We start from the raw sequence: 18,007 nt of genomic DNA on the forward strand, positions 1-18,007 counted from the left end.
ATGATTATCGATTCGATTTTCAATTATTAACGATTAGTTATCTTCCATTTAACATCAGTCAGCTGCTGAATTATTTTACTTATCTTTTTTGTAACACCTCACAGCACCTTCAATATTGTATAGCGTAACTGTAATATCAAAATAATTATTTTTTAAATTTGTTTTAAATGTAGTGTTTCACTGTTAAAAGAAAGCTGCCAAGCTCAGCAGCCGGACTCATGTTAGAAGCATTGTCGTTGACGAGAACCAGGGTGTGTTTTTCTATTCCCCACTCGTCTGCCATTGCTTTGAGAAACACATATTTGCGCTTGTGTGGCTATCATCCATAGCTTTCGTCTGAAGTACGTAGGACATTAGCATCCATTAACTGCTGACATATTGAGCTGTAACGGTCACATATGAGACTGTAGCTCTGGATGTCCAGGCATCGCAGGTTATTGCTACCCTGTGAGCAGAGTTGAGGGACACTTGCACGGAAAGCTTTGTCTCCTTGTAAAGATTTGGAACCGATTTAAGTGTGAAAAAGCTCCAGGATGGAATAACATATCTTGGCTCCAGACTGTGGACCATGTAGCGGAAGCCAGTAAGAGGAGGACTCCAGTTTGTATTACTATTTCCCCCCCCAAAAAAAGGGGGAAAAAAAAGAATTTATTTATTTATTTATTTTTAAATCGATTTTTGGAAATTTAATAATCGAATCATAATCATCAATATTATAATCGCGATTAATCAATAATCGATTTTTTTCACCACCCCTAGTTGTTACCGAGGATGGAGTAGGATGGAGGGCACGGCTGTTCAGCGGGGCTAACAGCTGGGCTGGAGACAAATCCGCGGAGAACGCCGCTTCCCTCCATCCTGCTTTCCATTGTCCAGATTACATGCTTTGTTTTTTTAATTCTGCATTATCCTGAGTGCCTACATCCTAAATGTCATTCCCACTGCGCTGTGAAGTGTAATTCGAATGACATTAAAAAAAGTCTAAATCTAAGTCATTAAATTACTTGGCATAAATATATTGATACAAAATAATTGCAGTTTTTTAAATAGCTTATATGTCATGTGACCCAGTGACCCTAAACCAGCAGCAGATTTTTTTAATTGTATTGGTAAACAGGACGAATAAGACACATCTTTCATGGTTCTCCCCAGACAGTGGAACAGAGGCGCTGCGTCGCTATACTGCTAGCTCAGCGCCACTATACTCATTTTCAATTTTAGCTGCTTTATAGCGGGTGTTTGTGGGCTGCCGCGGTCTTCTCGTTAAAGAAGCGCACCCTCGGCTGACGGTGACGAGCGTCTGTCCGTCCCCCTGGCTGACAGCGATAACGACTGTCTCTCCCCCCCGGTTGACGGTGACAAGCGTCCGTCCGTCGTCAACCCCCACCCCACGACGACAACGACCGTCTCTCTCTCTCTCTACAAATTTCTGGGGAGAACCCTGTCTTTCTATCGTATTTGAGTGCTTCCTCTATTTTTTATTATTCTTTTTAAAGATTTTTTTTGGCTTAGACACCTTTATTAAGCAGTAGACAGATATGGGAGAGAGACAGGAATGTGACATGCAGCAAAGGTCGGCTGCGTTTATGGCACTAGTGCAGTGCCCTAAGAAAAGTGTATTCCTATAAAAAAGTGGGAGGTTAAGGAGCTTTTTCATGGATGGCCAAATGAAGCTGTGTTTGAAGGTGGGACGTCAGGGATATTTAAGTTTGTTGTGAAATCCGATATTCCAGGGTATAATTGGCTGTTTTTGACTATTTAGGGTCCGGGCAGCTAAGTTGCCAGGACACTATTGTATTCCTAGGAATTCTTTCTTTCTTTCTTTCTTTCTTTCTTTCTTTCTTATTTCTTTCTTCCGAGGAAGTCATACTTCCCAAGGGCGAAAACTCACCAAACTTTAATGTCCGGCCCCATGCCAGATTGACTTAATTCCAACAACATGTCAATATTCCTCCTGGGGGGGGGGGGCACAATAAGCGTTTAAATTTAAAAAAATTTAAAATACCTACAAAATCAACAGTACATGCTACAGTTTTGAAACTTTCACCAAACTGTAGCCCCAATACTGCTGAAACTTTAGTCCACTTAAACTCATTACAAATTATGAAGTCAATCACTCAGTTTTTTTCAAAACCTGTAAAACTTATAAAACCTATCTCCTCCCACAATTTTTGCTCAATTGTCATCAAACTCGCTAGAGAGCATCTTCAGACCGCCCTCCACAAAACTTGTTTCTCTGATTTTTGATTTATCAAAAATTAAGCCTACAGTGCATCAAAATGTTTGACCAAAACAGTACTGTAAACATATAATATCAAATTCTTGCTAAATACTTAAAAAATTGAGAATATTTTGGAGTCATGGTTGATGAAGTTTGGCAAATATCAGAATTTTATCTCAAAAACTGAATTTTTGAGAACATTTTGAATTCTGCTCTCATGGGAACAACTGGAGTCAATGTAAGACTGGCATTTTTAAACATCAGATTTTCTCTTATAAAGCAAAACACTTAAACACAAAACGGCAACATTTCCATGCTGTCAAGATGCAATTTATGTATTATCAGATTTTTGTTTAGGTAACAGAATTTCTGACATTTTGACCATTTTTGAAATCTTCATGACAACAGCTGCCTGGACAGTGAGTCCCTGAGTTGACAAATGCAGCTACACAGCTGGTCTCACTTCCAGCCAATTAGCTCAGCGAGTTAGGAGCTGGTTCTTGGTGTCAAGGGTTGTGTGTTCGAGACCCAGCAAGGGTGATGATGGTGATGATGAGGATGATGACAGATCAAAATGTCAGATCTCCTCAATATGAAACACAAGACAATTGTCCTGATGGTGGCATCACAGCAAGCCTCTAAATCTCTCTATAAATAATAATCTCTCTGTCTGTGTGTGTGTGTGTTCCTCAAATATCTCTGTCTGTGTGTGTGTTCCTCAAATATCTCTGCGGATCAGGATCAGACTGACCTGAGACTTTCAACATGGCTGCTGCGTGGTTCAGTGGTGTGCAACTAAGCATTTGCTTGGACTGCAATGATAGCGTGAATAAATTATTTCATAAATGCTTTACAAATTCTGCAAGCATTGTCCACTGGAGCCACCACAGTCACGTGCGCACCAGAGCCAACCACTGCACACCGTGGCCACGTGCACACCAGAGCCAATCACTGCAGAGCTCAAGCCCACTACATGCCTTAAAAAACAAGCGGATTTATACCTGCAGCGGCGCGAGCTGGACCGGGATTTTGCCGGCGGTTCCGTTCCGTTCTGTGCATCTAAACTGACTGTTGTGGATTAATGAGATTAAACAAGTCCAAGTCTGTTCGGGTCTGAGGAGATCCGGAGACGCGCGGACAACAAAGTGGGCTCGGAATCTGTGGATGTTCGTGTGTAGCTAGCGCTAGCCGCTAACCGACCCACACGGCCCACCTCCCGAGTTGAAGGAGCGGATGCACTGGCACGTCCAAAACTGGATTTAGCGTAAATAATGTCCAACACGCTTTTTCGCGAACATTGCCGTTACGTTTGCTTTATGTTTGGTGCAAGAAGAAACAGTAAAAATGTGCTTTTGTCACAAAAGTGTCCAAGCAGCAAGTTTGGTTGTTGAGGAACAGGAAGATGTGGGAGGGACATCGGCGGATGATTGACAGCAGCAGTGATGTGTTGGAGATGGCGACAGAGATAGCGAGTTTTGAGAGTTGAGAGATTTGTGACATATAGCGTGTTTGGAGTGTATAGTTAGTGTGTTATGTAGTATTTGGTGTGGTGTGTTTAGTGAGTAGTGGAGTCGTGTTGTGAGGCACACCAAGGAGGAGACGGCTGAATGTGGAACAGGCAGGAATGAGCTTAGGAGCCTGAGGCATTGCCTGCATTTAAATGTAAATGGTTACACATAACTTTGTAAATTTCAAAAACTTATGCACCAATTTAGTAAACAACAATTTATATTTGCATTATAATTAATGCAATTGGTTCATTAAACATATTTGTGGTTTTCACAGTAAAAAAACTAACTTTTTCTACTCTGATTTTATGTTATTTTGTGATTTTAGGTCCATAGTGTTAATATAGTACCTTAAAAGGAAAAAAATAACTGTCCAGTCACACATGTGAGGTTGTGCTTAAAATAATTACACCAAGTAAGGCAAGGTAAATAGTTTTTAAGGTGAAATATAATGGTATAATCAAAAGTAGTCAAAAACAAACAATTATATCCCTGACGTCCCACCTTCAAACACAGCCTCATTTGGCCATCCATGAAAAAGCTACTTAACCTCCCACTTTTCTAAAGGAATACATGCTTCCTATGGGCAATGCACTAGTTAAATAAAAACAAATAGCTTGGACTGGACCATGGGTGAAAGCTAACCGAATTTTGCATAAAGGTCCAGTCTCATGCCAGATTACTTCAGCTGTAAACCCAAGCCAATAGTCCTAATGGTTGCGCTACAGCAAGCGTCTAAAGTTAAAACTTTGAAAATTCATAACAAATCAACCTGCTAGAACTTCACACTTTCTTCAAACTTTAGCCCCAGTACTAAAGAAACTTTTGTACATTTAAACCTATTAAAAATTATGAAGTCCATCACTCTGTTTTTTTTTTTAAACTGTAAAACGTATGAAGACCTCCCACAATTTTTGCCTACAGTGCATGAAAATGTTTGACTGTGAACACTACTGTAAACATATAGCCTACCTGCAAATAAATAGATAGATAAATAAATCTTCAATGTTCATCAAAAAATTGAAAATTTTTTAGAGTCATGGTAGATGATGTTTGACAAATATCAGAATTTTACCTACAAAACTGAATTTTTGAGAACATTTTGAATTCTGCTCTCATGTGAATAATTGCAGTCAATGCAAGCAGCATTTTTAAACATTAGTTATTCACTTATGGAGCAAATTAATCATTTTTAAAAACAAATTGCCAACATCTCCATGCTGCAATATGTGTATTTTCAGATTTTTGTCTTGATAACTGAATTTTTCACAGTGGTTTCAAATCTGCCTGCACAACAGTGAATGGCTTAGTCAATTTGTCAAGCCACTGTTATAATGCCACTTGCCAATTAGCCCAAAGCGATAGATGACAGTCTTTGGTTCCAGAAGTTGTGAGTTCAAGCCTCAAAGTGAACATTGTTGTCAACTGTCTTGTCTTCCTATTCTCCTGTTTATTGCTCAGAATTGCCTAATTTTGCCAAAAAATAGCCCGGACCAGACCCATCGCTGCGCAGCAGCTATAATTTTGATTTTGCCATTATATTTCATCTTAAAAGCTATTTACTTGGTGTCATTATTTTCAGCACAACCTCACATGTGTGACTGTACAGTTATTTTTTTTATTTTGACATACTGTATTAACACAATGGACCTAAAATCACAAAAAAAAAACATGAAATCCGAGTAGAAAAAGTTAGATTTTTTTACTGTGAAAACCACAAATATGTTTAACAAACCATTTTTTATTTATTTTTTTTACTTATAATGCAAATATAAATTGTTTATTTAAATTTGTGCATACATTTAAAAAATTTACAAAGTTATATGTAACTATTTACATTTAAATGCAGGCAATGCTCAGGTCTGCCTGTGCTCCTTCCAGCTGAATAAATAGCTGGACTGCCTGCTCCACATTCAGCTTCTCCTCATTATTCTGACTCATTAAACAAAAAAACGACTCCACTACTAACTAAACACACTACACCAAACACTACATAACACACTATCTACACACTCCAAACACGCTAAATGTCGCAAATCTCTCAACTCTCACACACGCCGACCGTTGTTGCATGTCAATCATCCGCCTAGTTCCCTCCCACAACTTCCTGTTCCTCAACAACCAAACTTGCTGCTTGGACACTTTTGTGACAAAAGCCCGTTTTTACCGTTTCTTCCTGCACCAGACACAAAGCCAACGTGACGGCGATGTTCGCGAAAAAGCGTGGCGGACATCATTTACCCTAGGTCCGGTTTTGGACGTGCCGATGCTTCCGGTCTGTCGCCCACGTTTGGTGGGCCGTGTAGCTAGCGGCTAGCAGCTAGCTGCTAGGCCTGGGCGATAACCCGAAAATTTACCGATACCGAAATTTACGACAATAACCGACGTCATTTTGGCCATGTCGGTATATTCGGTGTCATAGGCATAACATCCACTAGGGACAGGGGACATGTTAGGTCCACTTGATTAATCTACCCTGGCGTATACCGATGTGCTTATTTTACATCAATTTGATGGCAAACTCCGCCCTCTGATGCGACACCAGCTATGCCAGGTTAGTAATCAAGTGAACCCACTCTCGCTGTGAGTCGCGAACAGTTTGTGTAATGATGCTGCGTTCAAAGGCTGCAACAGGCCACTGTCTTCGGCTGGGCGGTCCATTGATCAAACATTTGTGTTTTGTTTTTTATTCACTCAAAATAATGACTGTATTTCCAGCTAGAAAACGCGCATCTCTCTCCTCCCTCCATTGTTGTTTGCATTTGTGTCTCTGCGTGGTCTGACACGTGAGTGTCCTCATGCTGGAAAACGTGACTTCTCGCGTCACTCCCCGAGATGCAAGAAGAAAGCAAAAATATATTTTTTTAACTAAGGAAAATGACAAAACTAGTAACGCGTTACCGGCATCACTGATTGTGTAGCTTAAGTGCAACATGGAGCATGACGATGTAAAGAAAAAAAATAAAAACTGTAGAATAAACTTTGAGCAAGTGTGGAGGAAAGTCGGAGGTGTGGACCCATTTTAAACAAGTCGTGGACCGTGATAATAACATTTGTCGGCTTTGTCGAGTGCATTAAGTGCGGCACTTGTTGCATTACTCATTACGATTTTTGTAGTTCAAACTACTCGCAATTGTAGTCGAGAACGTCAGTTATAACAGCCCACGTATTAAACTGTTGTCGGGTTTAAATCGGTCCCTGGCTCATAATAACATTCAATGTGTCGGGCCGGGCTCGGGTCGGGCTTGATTCTAAGCTCTACTCGGGTCAAGCCGCGACTTTACTGAGGTTCACCCAGTGTGAGCAGCAGGAGGACGGTTAGCTCATCTCCCAGAGCTGCACTGAATCACTGGAAACTCATTTAGGGACCGTCATCAAATTACTTAGCATACATTTATTAATACAAAATAATTGCAGTTCTTTCAATATCTTCTATGTCATGTGACCCAGTGACTCCAGCAGCAGATTGTATTAGTAAACTGGACGAATGAGACACAACTATGTTTATTGTACTTTAGTGCTTCCTCTATTTTATATGAATATTAATATGCAGAAATCTTGATTTTTTTCTCAATAGCTTCCATGCCATGTGACCCACTGACTTATGAAAAAGAGTCTGTGTCTATCAAAAATATATAATAATAAAGAAAATAATGGTTAAAAAAAGTTCACTAATGCTCAAGAGGTTAACATATTATGAAGCAGCAATGTCAACTTCTCCACTATTTAGTCTCATGTCTTAGATTCTGATTCTGAAGTCCTCAAAATGTTTATTTATTTACATCCAACCTCTTCCACTACCTGTTAATCTGTGCTTTTCAGCTGTTCAATCCGGTGCTTATCAGTTGTACTTAACTACTAAATAAATAATATAAATCTTAACTACTTTTTTTCCTTTTATTTAGATGGGGGGGGGTTACTTATCGTTCATTTATCGTTATCGAGGTGAGTTGCTCAATAAATCGTGATATTGATTTGAAGCCATATCGCCCAGCCCTACTAGCTGCTAGCTACACATCTCCGGATCTCCTCTGGATCTCCCCTGAGAACAGACTCGGTCCGGACTCGTTTAATCTCATTAATCCACAACAGTCAGTTTAGATGCATAGAACAGAACAGAACGGGACCGAACCGCCGGCAAAATCCCGGTCCAGCTCGCGCCGCTGCAGGTATAAATTCGCTTGTTTCTTAAGGTGGGGGGTCGCGGTGGGCTCTGCAGTGATTGGCTCTGGTGCGCGCGTGGCCACGGTGTGCAGTGATTGGCACTGGTGCGCACGTGACTGTAGTGGCTCCGGTGGACAATGCTCGTAGAATTTGTAAAGCATTTATGAAATAATTTATTAACGGTATCATTGCAGTCCAAACAAATGCGAAATAGCACACCCTTGAACCACGCAGCAGCCATGTTGAAACTCTCAGGTCAGTCTGATCCTGATCCGCAGAGATATTTGAGGAACACACACATACACACACAGACACACAGAGATTCCTTGTATTTAAAGATAGATGAGCTCTAACCACTCGACTACCTGCGCGCCGAGTGCTTCCTCTATTTTAAAAGTAGTTTCCACATGATATCTGGTCATACCGACATCAGGCTACAGACTCCACAAATGCTAAACGCTCTAACTAGTGATGGAAGGGTCTGTTAAATTAGCTAACATCTATGTTTAAGTTATTTTGAGTCGGCGACGCTTAGCGAGCTGGTGTTAACAATTGGATACTTTCGGTTGACCACTTTGTAGACGGTCCCTGCGCCCTCGTCTCACAGACGGCTGACCATAGAGACCAGAGTTAATGTCCAGCCGCTCGTTTTAATGAAAATACGGTTGTAGCTCGTTGTCTATCGTACTACGGTAGGAAAGAGCCGTCGTTTGTGTTTTAACAAGGTTTCACTTAGTTCGAATCTGTGAATATATTTCCAACTACAAGTCAGTTACGTATCATATCAAACCGTCCTTGCATCCCTCATTCGCGAACGACCTGTTGAGGACGTGAATCACGTTTGCGCTGTCACTGAATCAGCGTGAACGTGAATCAGCGTGAATCACGTTCGCGAAAGTGACAGCAGGTCGTGAATTAAGTTACCTGCTAAGAATCACGTTTGCGAACGTGATTCTTCATCATTCTTAGCAGTGTCATTGCGGCAAATGGTGGAAACACCCGCTACTGACATTGTCAATTTTTGGGGTAATAAATATTAAACTAATGAAAATGGTGTTTCTTCTCATTCATTATTAGTAATATCAAAGGGAACTTTTACTTATTTCATTAAAATTCAGACCAAATAGGGGCGCGCCGGCGGTTGAGTGGTTAGAGCGCATGCCGTATACGCAGCCGACCCCGGTTCGATTCCGGCCGGAGGTCCTTTGCTGCATGTCACATCCCCCTCTCTCTCTCCCATATTTCCAATCTGTCTACTGCTTAATAAAGGTGTCTATGCTGAAAAAATCTTAAAAAAAATTAAATAAAAAAAAATAAAAATTCAGACCAAATAGGAAAAGCACTCATGTAAATAACAATATCCCTAACTTATTGTGAGTAGTGTGTGTGTGTGTGTGTGTGTGTGTGTGTGTTTGTGTGTTATTATGGTTAACTGAATAAAATTCCCAGATAAAAACATTACTAAAGCTACTTAAAGTAAAATTCTCGCCAAAATGCAACCTAGGCTTTTTTTTGTGAATGTATGAAACCCTTGTGTAAATGCATAATTACGACAAAAGAGGCACTTTTAAGATTTACCGTATTTTAGTTTTCAGCGCAAGCTCATTTTCAATGGGAGTGCATGCAGCACTTTTACGCTACCAACAATATCACTATTTTTAAAACACTTAGAAGGCTCAACACAACATGAAACTTTGCTCGTAGTGTCACTAGGGTCTCCACACATGAACATGAACATTGTTTGTGTACACAGAGTTTACTAAAAAAGGTTTTCGAACAACTCACTTTAGCAGTAGCTTGTTTCACTCGCAGTCGTCATGGCAGCCCAGACGTGTTGATCCCCGAGTAAATCTGGGCTGCCATGACGGCTAGAGTAACAAGCCACTGCTAAGGTGAGCAAAGTTTCATGTTGTGTCGAGCCTGCTTACTGTTTTAAACATAGTGACTTTCTCTGTGAATGGCAATAAATTTAGTTTTTTTTTTGAAGTAATTCGGGGACTTTATTTTTCCTTACTTTTTCGTACTTCGTGTAGGTCTTAAATCTTGTTTGAAGTGGTCTTAAAAAGTCTTAGATTTGACTTGTTCAAACCTGCAGATACCCTGTAAGTGTGAAGTGTTCGATAAATCAACAATTAAATAGTTTTTGTACTCCCATATAGGTCTTTGTGCTCCCAGGTATTTTACTTGAGGAGCACATGTGCTCGTTGGGAAAAATGTCAGCGTAGAGCCCTGGCTTGGAGAGTTCTTTTGTCTTCACGATGTAACTGAAGACAGGAATGCTGATTAGCCAGTAGCCCCTCTAGATAGAAAAGGTGGCACATTTGCTGCAAGGTAAAGGCTGCAATGTGTCGCCTTGTCCGTCTAAAAGGGAGATGTTAATTCCTTCTTTTCCAAAAAGCCACCACTGGGGTAGGCGTAAACATGTGACGTGACGTGAAGCACGAAGTTCGGCGTGAACAGTGAAGCAGGTCGAATTTTTCTGCAAAATAAGAGCTTTACATTGCACCCCACTGGACTTTAGAACTGGGTTCTTAGTGGGGGGCTTTTAATTTGAAAGTAGCGACTGTTAGTAGCTTGCCGCTACAACAACAAGTGGACAACGAAGATGGCTACAGAGACTGAGGAGATGCTAGCATCTCCCGGATCTCAGCAGCTGTCCAGTTGCTCATCTTGACGTCCGCAGATGAGGTGATGGACTCACTGCTGTGATCAGCTGTTTCCTGGTTTTAAAAATCCCCGGCTTTGGATCGCCTAACAGTGCACCTCATTGACACCTCCGCCCATCTCATGCAATTGCGGCACATCGAAGGCTCGGATTTACGTAGCAATGGAGGTGGAAAAAAGTGTACCTACGTGGTGTAAAATTGGCGGAACAAAACAAACCCCCATTTTACCGCCTTCTGTCTAAATCTGCGGACCTAGTCGCAAAAAGGACAGCCAAATTGGCAGCTTGCTGCCCAGTATAAAAATGGCTTGTGACTGGACTTTCCAGACACAGGTGTCTTCATACACCAGTCAGTTCGCTTGACCTCTGTTGAATTGCCCATACTTTTCAACGGCACTAAGATATGATTAGTCGGAAATTTCGTTTTGATATTACAGACATGACTTATTCATTATTTTACCCAGAGGATGTCAGTATTCCTCATACATACATCACAGTGTCCTCTGCCCTCTTTCAAGAAGAAAGTGTTTTACATTATTACATAGTGGAAGCATGGACTGCAGAGAAAAACTTGTTCATTTGACACCCACAAGGTTTTCACAGTGCACACGGTTTGCAAAGTACAAAAAGTGAGATTTCAGCCACTTTGGACTAAGTCCTAAGCAGGCCTGTGCCGTGTTCCGATATCCATACTTCCCGTACCATACTTAGTCTGAATACTTAGGGTGTTCCGATATCAATTGCGGTGAAAAGAAGTGTAACTAAAGGACCTGGATGGTGTCCTCATAACGGCAAAAAACATACGTACTTGACGGCCGCCATCTTGTCTACGTAGCGGAAGTGGGCAGAGGCGCTATCGGGGCGACAGCGCCTGCAGCAGAGCCATATCGCAGGATTGTAGGATTGTAACGTGAAGCCCAGGAACGTGAAGGTGTGAGCCCTCTCCAGGCAGTCGCCATGTAGAGGGGAGATGGATCTGTCTTGTGTTTCTTGAAGTCCAGGATAATTTCTTTGGTCTTTTGGTGTTCAGAGGCAGGTTGTTTGCTGATCACCACTCAGACAGTTTCAGGACCTCGTCCCTGTAGGCAGACTCATCTCCCCACGTGATCAGTCCCACCACCGTTGTGTCGTCTGCGAAGTTAACGATGGAGTTACTGGAGTTGGCGGGTCTGCAGTCTGTGGTGTAGAGGGTGTAGAGCAGCGGGCTCAGCACACACCCTTGTGGGGAGCCTGTGCTCAGTGTCCGGGTGGAGGAGAGGTGGTATCCCAGTTTGACTGTATGGGGTGGGTTTGTGAGGAAGTCCTTAATTCAGGAGCAGGTGAGTGAGGGGAGTCCCAGGTCAGACAGTTTGCTGACCAGGATGTCAGGGATGATGGTGTTAAATGCCGAGCTGGAGTCAATGGAGAGCATCCTGACGTAGCTCTCCAGGTATTGATTTCATGAATTTATCATCATTTCAATTTCATGATTTAATAACTGTTACAATATGAAAAATTGAGCGATAATGTTTTGTCTACGACTAGGTCCATACAATCACAATATACAGTCATCTGATATAAATAAAGGCAACTAATAAGTGACAGCAGAGCAAGAGTATGTAAAACAGGACCAAGTTGCATAACCTTTGATAGCGTGTCATCATCCTTTCTCAAGATAGCCTAAAGCCTCAGATCAGTTGATTACTGTACTTTTTTTCTTTGGAAATGTAAAGGGGATTTTGTTTTTTTAATTGTTTGATGTGCAAAAGTAGTTTAGATACAACCCATAATCTTATTATATGGCCCTTATAATAGGATTTATAAGGGCCATATTAAGTAACGCTTATTACCAGGACCTTATTATCAGTTGTTACCAAGGGTTCTTTTTCCACACACACACACACACAGCATATCCCAATAAAATGAATAGACCATTTTAATTAATTTGCAGGTTTTATGCCCTGTGATCGCAGGAAAGCTAAGACTATGTACAACATTAGTGCATTCTGTGCCCAATAATATGTCACTTATATGTGTAGTGACATTAATATTTGTGTTATCCAGGTTCTGACTGTATCCAGTTCTGTGCCTCCTAAAGTTTCTGAAGCTCTGTCTACTGCAGCAGATGCTGGATGTTCCCTGGTGGATTTGCTGCAGAGAGAGCAATTTATCTCCAACATGCTGAACCAGGTAGGGTTGGTAGGTTACTCACTGGCAATGAGAAGGGCTGTAACGATACACCAACTCACCATTCAGTTTGTATCACTATTTTTGACCCACTGTTCAATAAATATTCAATACAATATGTTTTTTTAATTAAACATTTTATTTATGTAATATTTCAATAACTTCTGTATGATACTCGTCTGATAGTATCAGAGGCGCAGTATGGGCAAACTGAACCAGTGTGAATGGATGAGTGGGCTGCGCCTATGGAGGGCGTGTCTATCAGATGGTCTGATAACTGCACAGGTCCCTCCCTCAACTTAATAAAGAGAAATGTCCCACAAAGCAATGTTTCAGAACCAAACTAAGGTAACGTAGCAACTGTGACTCTATTTGGCAGCAAGGTAAAAAATTCTGCAGCCGTATGTGGAGAAGCGTCCGTCCTCCTGTCTGCCCTATTGACTCCTTGTCACATTTCTGCCTGAAAAACAGCGTCTGTCACTGTCGCAAGTTTCTTTAACTCACAGAGTTAAAGTTTCTCCGCGACTGTCAGTCCTCCAGACCGAGACTTCAGTGAACTTTCCCCCAGAAAACAGCCTCCGTCCCTGAGAGTGACAGAGTCAGACAGCAACCTTTTTTACTGATGGCGATTATGTAATTATGTAATTTGGAATGAAAAACTTAACTTCATCACTTTCCAGGATATTTGGTGATTCAGGATATCAATCATGACTCATTAACACAGCATCCATATGATTGTAACTTATCCGCGTGTTTAGATTGAAAGGAGGACACCGGAAAAAAACCTTGAAAACATCATCACCATGACGTGAACTGTCACGTCTCTTTAGGAGCTGCAGCGCCGTCTTTCTGTGTGAATTACACAGCGGTTCATCCTTTACGGTGGCCGGGAGGTGCAAACCAAAATTACAAAATGTGAAACACTTTTACGAAGCTTGAGACAAATTTAAATTTTGGAAAACATTTTTACATATCATAAAACAAAATTACATTACCGAAACAAATTTACATTTCAGAAAACAAATTAACATGATACAAAACACTTTTACAAACGCAGAGACAAATTTACATTTCAGAAAACAAATTTACATTTCAGAAAACAAATTTACATTTCAGAAAACAAATTAACATGATACAAAACACTTTTACAAACGCCGAAACAAATTTACAAGTGGTGAAACACTTTTACAAGTCCCAAAACAAATTTACAAATAACATCAACCGGAAAGGGAATGTACCAACTCCGGGGTTGAACCGGAAGTGATAACCCGGCAGCGGCCAATTCGAGTTGTTGTTGTTGTTGATGGAGTTAATGGTGAGCTCAAGATGGACAGCCATCGAGTGAGGTTTTGCCCGTTTTGTGGACAACATATGAGCCGTTTAACGCGGTTTTGTTCTTCGTGTGGTCGGTCTTTAGAGTTTTTAAGGGGCATGGACCAGACTGACGGACCAGATATGCTGCAGCAGTGCATAAAATATTTTAATGAGGGACACTCGTACGTTGTAATCGTGGACATGATGTCATGTTTACATGGTGTTACACTAATTCCCGCATGTTTATCTCAGGCTCCTCGCTAGCCTTCTTCCTCCCTCCAGCAGGCAGCCTGGCCCTGTTGCTGTCCTCCTCGGACAGCTGCGTTTTTTTTTTTTATCGCCAATCTCTCACTTTCTTGGGGTCGACAGAGAAATGTCTAGCGGCTGCTTCTCCCGACTTTTCCTCTGCATATTTTACGGCAGAAAGTTTGAATTTCAAGCCGTACTTGTTTTTTTTTTTTTTTGCTCCAGCTCTGACAGTTACTATGTTGCCATGGAGATGGATACACTATTGCCACGGACTTGGCAGAGTAATATTTTGAGTAATGAGTCAGGCGTGCTGTCATGCTGATTTGAGCACGGTCAAAATGTCTTGTTGACCAATCAGATTGCTTGGACGGAACTACTTGTTGTATAATTCCGGTTCAACCTCGGAGTTGGTACATTCCCTTTCCGGTTGATGTTATTTGTAAATTTGTTTTGGGACTTGTAAAAGTGTTTCACCACTTGTAAATTTGTTTCGGCGTTTGTAAAAGTGTTTTGTATCATGTTCATTTGTTTTCTGAAATGTAAATTTGTTTTCTGAAATGTAAATTTGTTTTCTGAAATGTAAATTTGTCTCTGCGTTTGTAAAAGTGTTTTGTATCATGTTAATTTGTTTTCTGAAATGTAAATTTGTTTTCTGAAATGTAAATTTGTCTCGGCATTTGTAAAAGTGTTTTGTATCATGTTAATTTGTTTTCTGAAATGTAAATTTGTTTTCTTAAATGTAAATTTGGTTCGGTAATGTAATTTTGTTTTATGATATGTAAAAATGTTTTCCAAAATGTAAATTTGTCTCAAGCTTCGTAAAAGTGTTTCACATTTTGTAATTTTGGTTTGCACCTCCCGGCCACCGTAATCCTTACTCCAGAAGTGCTGCGCTCTGTGTGAATGACCAACGGCGGAGAATTGGTGTTAATGCGGCATCTCTCAGTGCGTTTACATGCACAGCTTAGTCGGATTCAGTGTTGGGTATAGTTACTTTGGAAAGTAGTTAATTAGGTTACAACGTTACCATCAATTAAAAGTAATCAGTTACGTTACAGCGTTACCTATGAATAAAAGTAATGCGTTAGAGTACTCATGCGTTACCAAAAATTAAAAGCGGTTTGCAGCGCCTCGCACATGCTTCAACTTAACAGACACACACACAGCCTCCTTTAAATGCACCGAGATGTCATGATTTTTTGTGGTCGACAGAAGCTTTTCACCAACACAGAGTGTGCATTTTAACGTTATGTTGTTCTTGTCCTTTTCACTGGCGAATTGAAAATAATGTGCGTACTTCCACGATGCAAAAGCTGTCCTCTCTGCCATCTTGCTGGGGGTTTGAAAACACTCACACACACACACACAAACACACACACAGGTAACGTAGGTCAGCAGCAGGGCATAGACGCATCACAGCGCTGCACCTCCGCTGACACATCCGCAGGTGGCACAGTACTGTCTGAAAAAAAGCAGGCTGCAGTCGGGATTTTCCTTTCCTTATCTGGAGAAATTCTTAAAATAACGGATTACTTTTTAAAAAAAATAACGAAGTTACTGATATAGTTCCACTATACTTCTCAACTAGTCAACTGCAATTATCTGAGTATACATGTCGGAGAGAAAATCGGAATTATTGGGCCAAAGCGTGTCATGTCCTTGTACGCTAGGTGGCGCTGTACCCATTTCAACAAGTGGTAACAGAGACACCTCCGGCTGACCTCTTTACGTCACCAGCTGCCTCGGCATTCAAGAATGATGGCGTAGGAAGAGCGAGACGGAGCTACATCTTTGTACATTTCGTATATGGTGTACATGATGATAAAACAAACTAGGTGCACAATGGCGCTCTTTTTTGCGGTGATTTCGGAGGAAAGACGCCGCCGTCCATCTACTTCCGGCTCACGGCCCTGGGAAAAAATCTCACGCCTGTGCAGAACGCTAAATCTGATTTGATCTGATGGAACGTATACATGCAGGAGTAATGCGACTATCAATCGAAAAATCTGGATGCCTTAATTCAACTATGAGAAATCTGATCCGGTCTGATTTAAGTCAGACTAAGGTGTATACATACATCTTAATGATCCCATCATAGTCAGACTAACCCAGTAATTAGGTTTTCTTGAGTGTCATATAAACGCACTGTCTGTGTAAAACGGGCTACTTATAGCTCATAGGGCTGGATCTGGACTGGAAGTTGTGTCGCGATTCTGCCCTCTCACACCGCGAGACAGGTTCATGGATCGGAGTGTCGCAATTTCAGTTTCGATACGTGTACCGTTACAGCCCTAGTAATGAGTAGTATAATCAGGTTTTAGACCCTATTTTTTATATTTTTTATTTTACCGGGATGTAACGGTATGAAAATTTCACACCGCGGTAATAGTGACCAAAATTATCAAGGTTATCGATATACCGCGGTATTTTTTAAAATGTCTTCAAAATGTTGCAAAAACACTGATAAATTGAAAAAAATTCATCAAGATTTATATTTAAATATAATTATTATATATTCAGGGTTCGTACGGGTGCTTGAAATCTGTGAAAGTGCTTGAATTTCAATGTTGTGTTTTCAAGGTCTGAAAAGTGCTTGGATTTTAGTTTAAGTGCTTGAAAGGGCTTGACATTATGTCTATGCTACTGTCATATACTCTATGTCTTTCACAAAATTGAGATCAGACTGGATAGTTTGCTTATAACAAGGAGAAATAAAATCAGTTAGAGAACCGTATGTGGAGATGTTTCCTCCTGGGCTCCGCTGAGCCTCTCTGCTCCTCTCCGCGACCTGCCAGTCTGTGTGTGACCCCGCCCCTTTCGAACTACAAACTATGGTTAAGATAAGGACCGAATCAAAGAGTGGCGTCATGCAAGGTCTGCAAAAAAGATTTGCATATTTGTGCAATGGGAGAGCCTGCGCTCTCCAGTCACAAGAAATGTAAGTTAAGACTTTCTGAGTAACTTAGGCCAACACTGCACGTTAACACTTTATGTTAACCGCTAACGTTAGCTAAACCATAACATGCTAAATAATAATTAACACACCATTAATCACGTTAAGTGACCTCGTTAAGTTAGCGCCTGATTGTCCGTGTGTCGTTACACATGCAGACTGGTAGCAATAGAGAAGGATGGCTGAAGAGAAGGTCGAATTTGATGCACCAGAGCTGAAAGTGCCAGAGTCAGAAACTGAGTGTTCAGTTTGTTTCTGTAACGTCACACCAGGCACTAACATACGTAAGAGCTTTAAAGGAGTCATCACCCGGAAATCGCAATTTCTCTCGTTAAATCATGCATATTGGTGTTGGACCTCTGTTGAAACTTGCCTGAAAAGCTGGAGTTTGAAAGTGGCTTATTTTTTTCGCTTTGGCTCTTTTTCCGAACAGGAGTAGCGCACAATAGTGCGCGTTCCTAAAGCACGAGATTTTGACTCTGCTCCTGTGGTGACGTTACCACAGGAGGCTACTTGCATATTAAAGGAGTCATCACCTGGTTTTTTACATATCCAGTCCCTCTTGGATCGCTTTGGATCAATTCTTAAAACTTATCAGAAAAAATAAAATAAAAAAAAATCAAACGGAGAGCTTTTTCTGACCCTTTTTCATACCGCGACTTTCTCACGCGAGATTATGCGCGAGGTTTTGACCGGTCCGGATGTGCATTGTATTAATATGTAATGAGGCGCACGTTGATTGGCCGCAGGAAGGACAGAGCCGGAAT

At 41.1% G+C, this 18,007-nt stretch overlaps 1 protein-coding gene across 6 annotated transcripts in view; it reads left to right on the forward strand.

Annotated features, from left to right (window-relative positions):
- Window positions 1-18,007, forward strand: part of rint1 (RAD50 interactor 1) — a 137,798-nt gene that overhangs the window by 10,570 nt on the left and 109,221 nt on the right. For 5 of the 6 annotated variants that reach the window (XM_030440003.1, XM_030440005.1, XM_030440006.1 and 2 more), the window contains exon 2: window positions 12,602-12,727. The exons of the other annotated variant lie outside the window; for it this stretch is intronic. In XM_030440003.1, coding sequence (XP_030295863.1) covers window positions 12,602-12,727 — 126 coding nt within the window. The remainder of the gene's footprint in view (window positions 1-12,601; window positions 12,728-18,007) is intronic. 6 annotated transcript variants of the gene reach the window in all.

The sequence above is a fragment of the Sparus aurata genome, chromosome 14 (genome assembly GCF_900880675.1).
Source record: "Sparus aurata chromosome 14, fSpaAur1.1, whole genome shotgun sequence".
In the NCBI taxonomy this organism is placed as follows: Eukaryota; Metazoa; Chordata; class Actinopteri; order Spariformes; family Sparidae; genus Sparus; species Sparus aurata.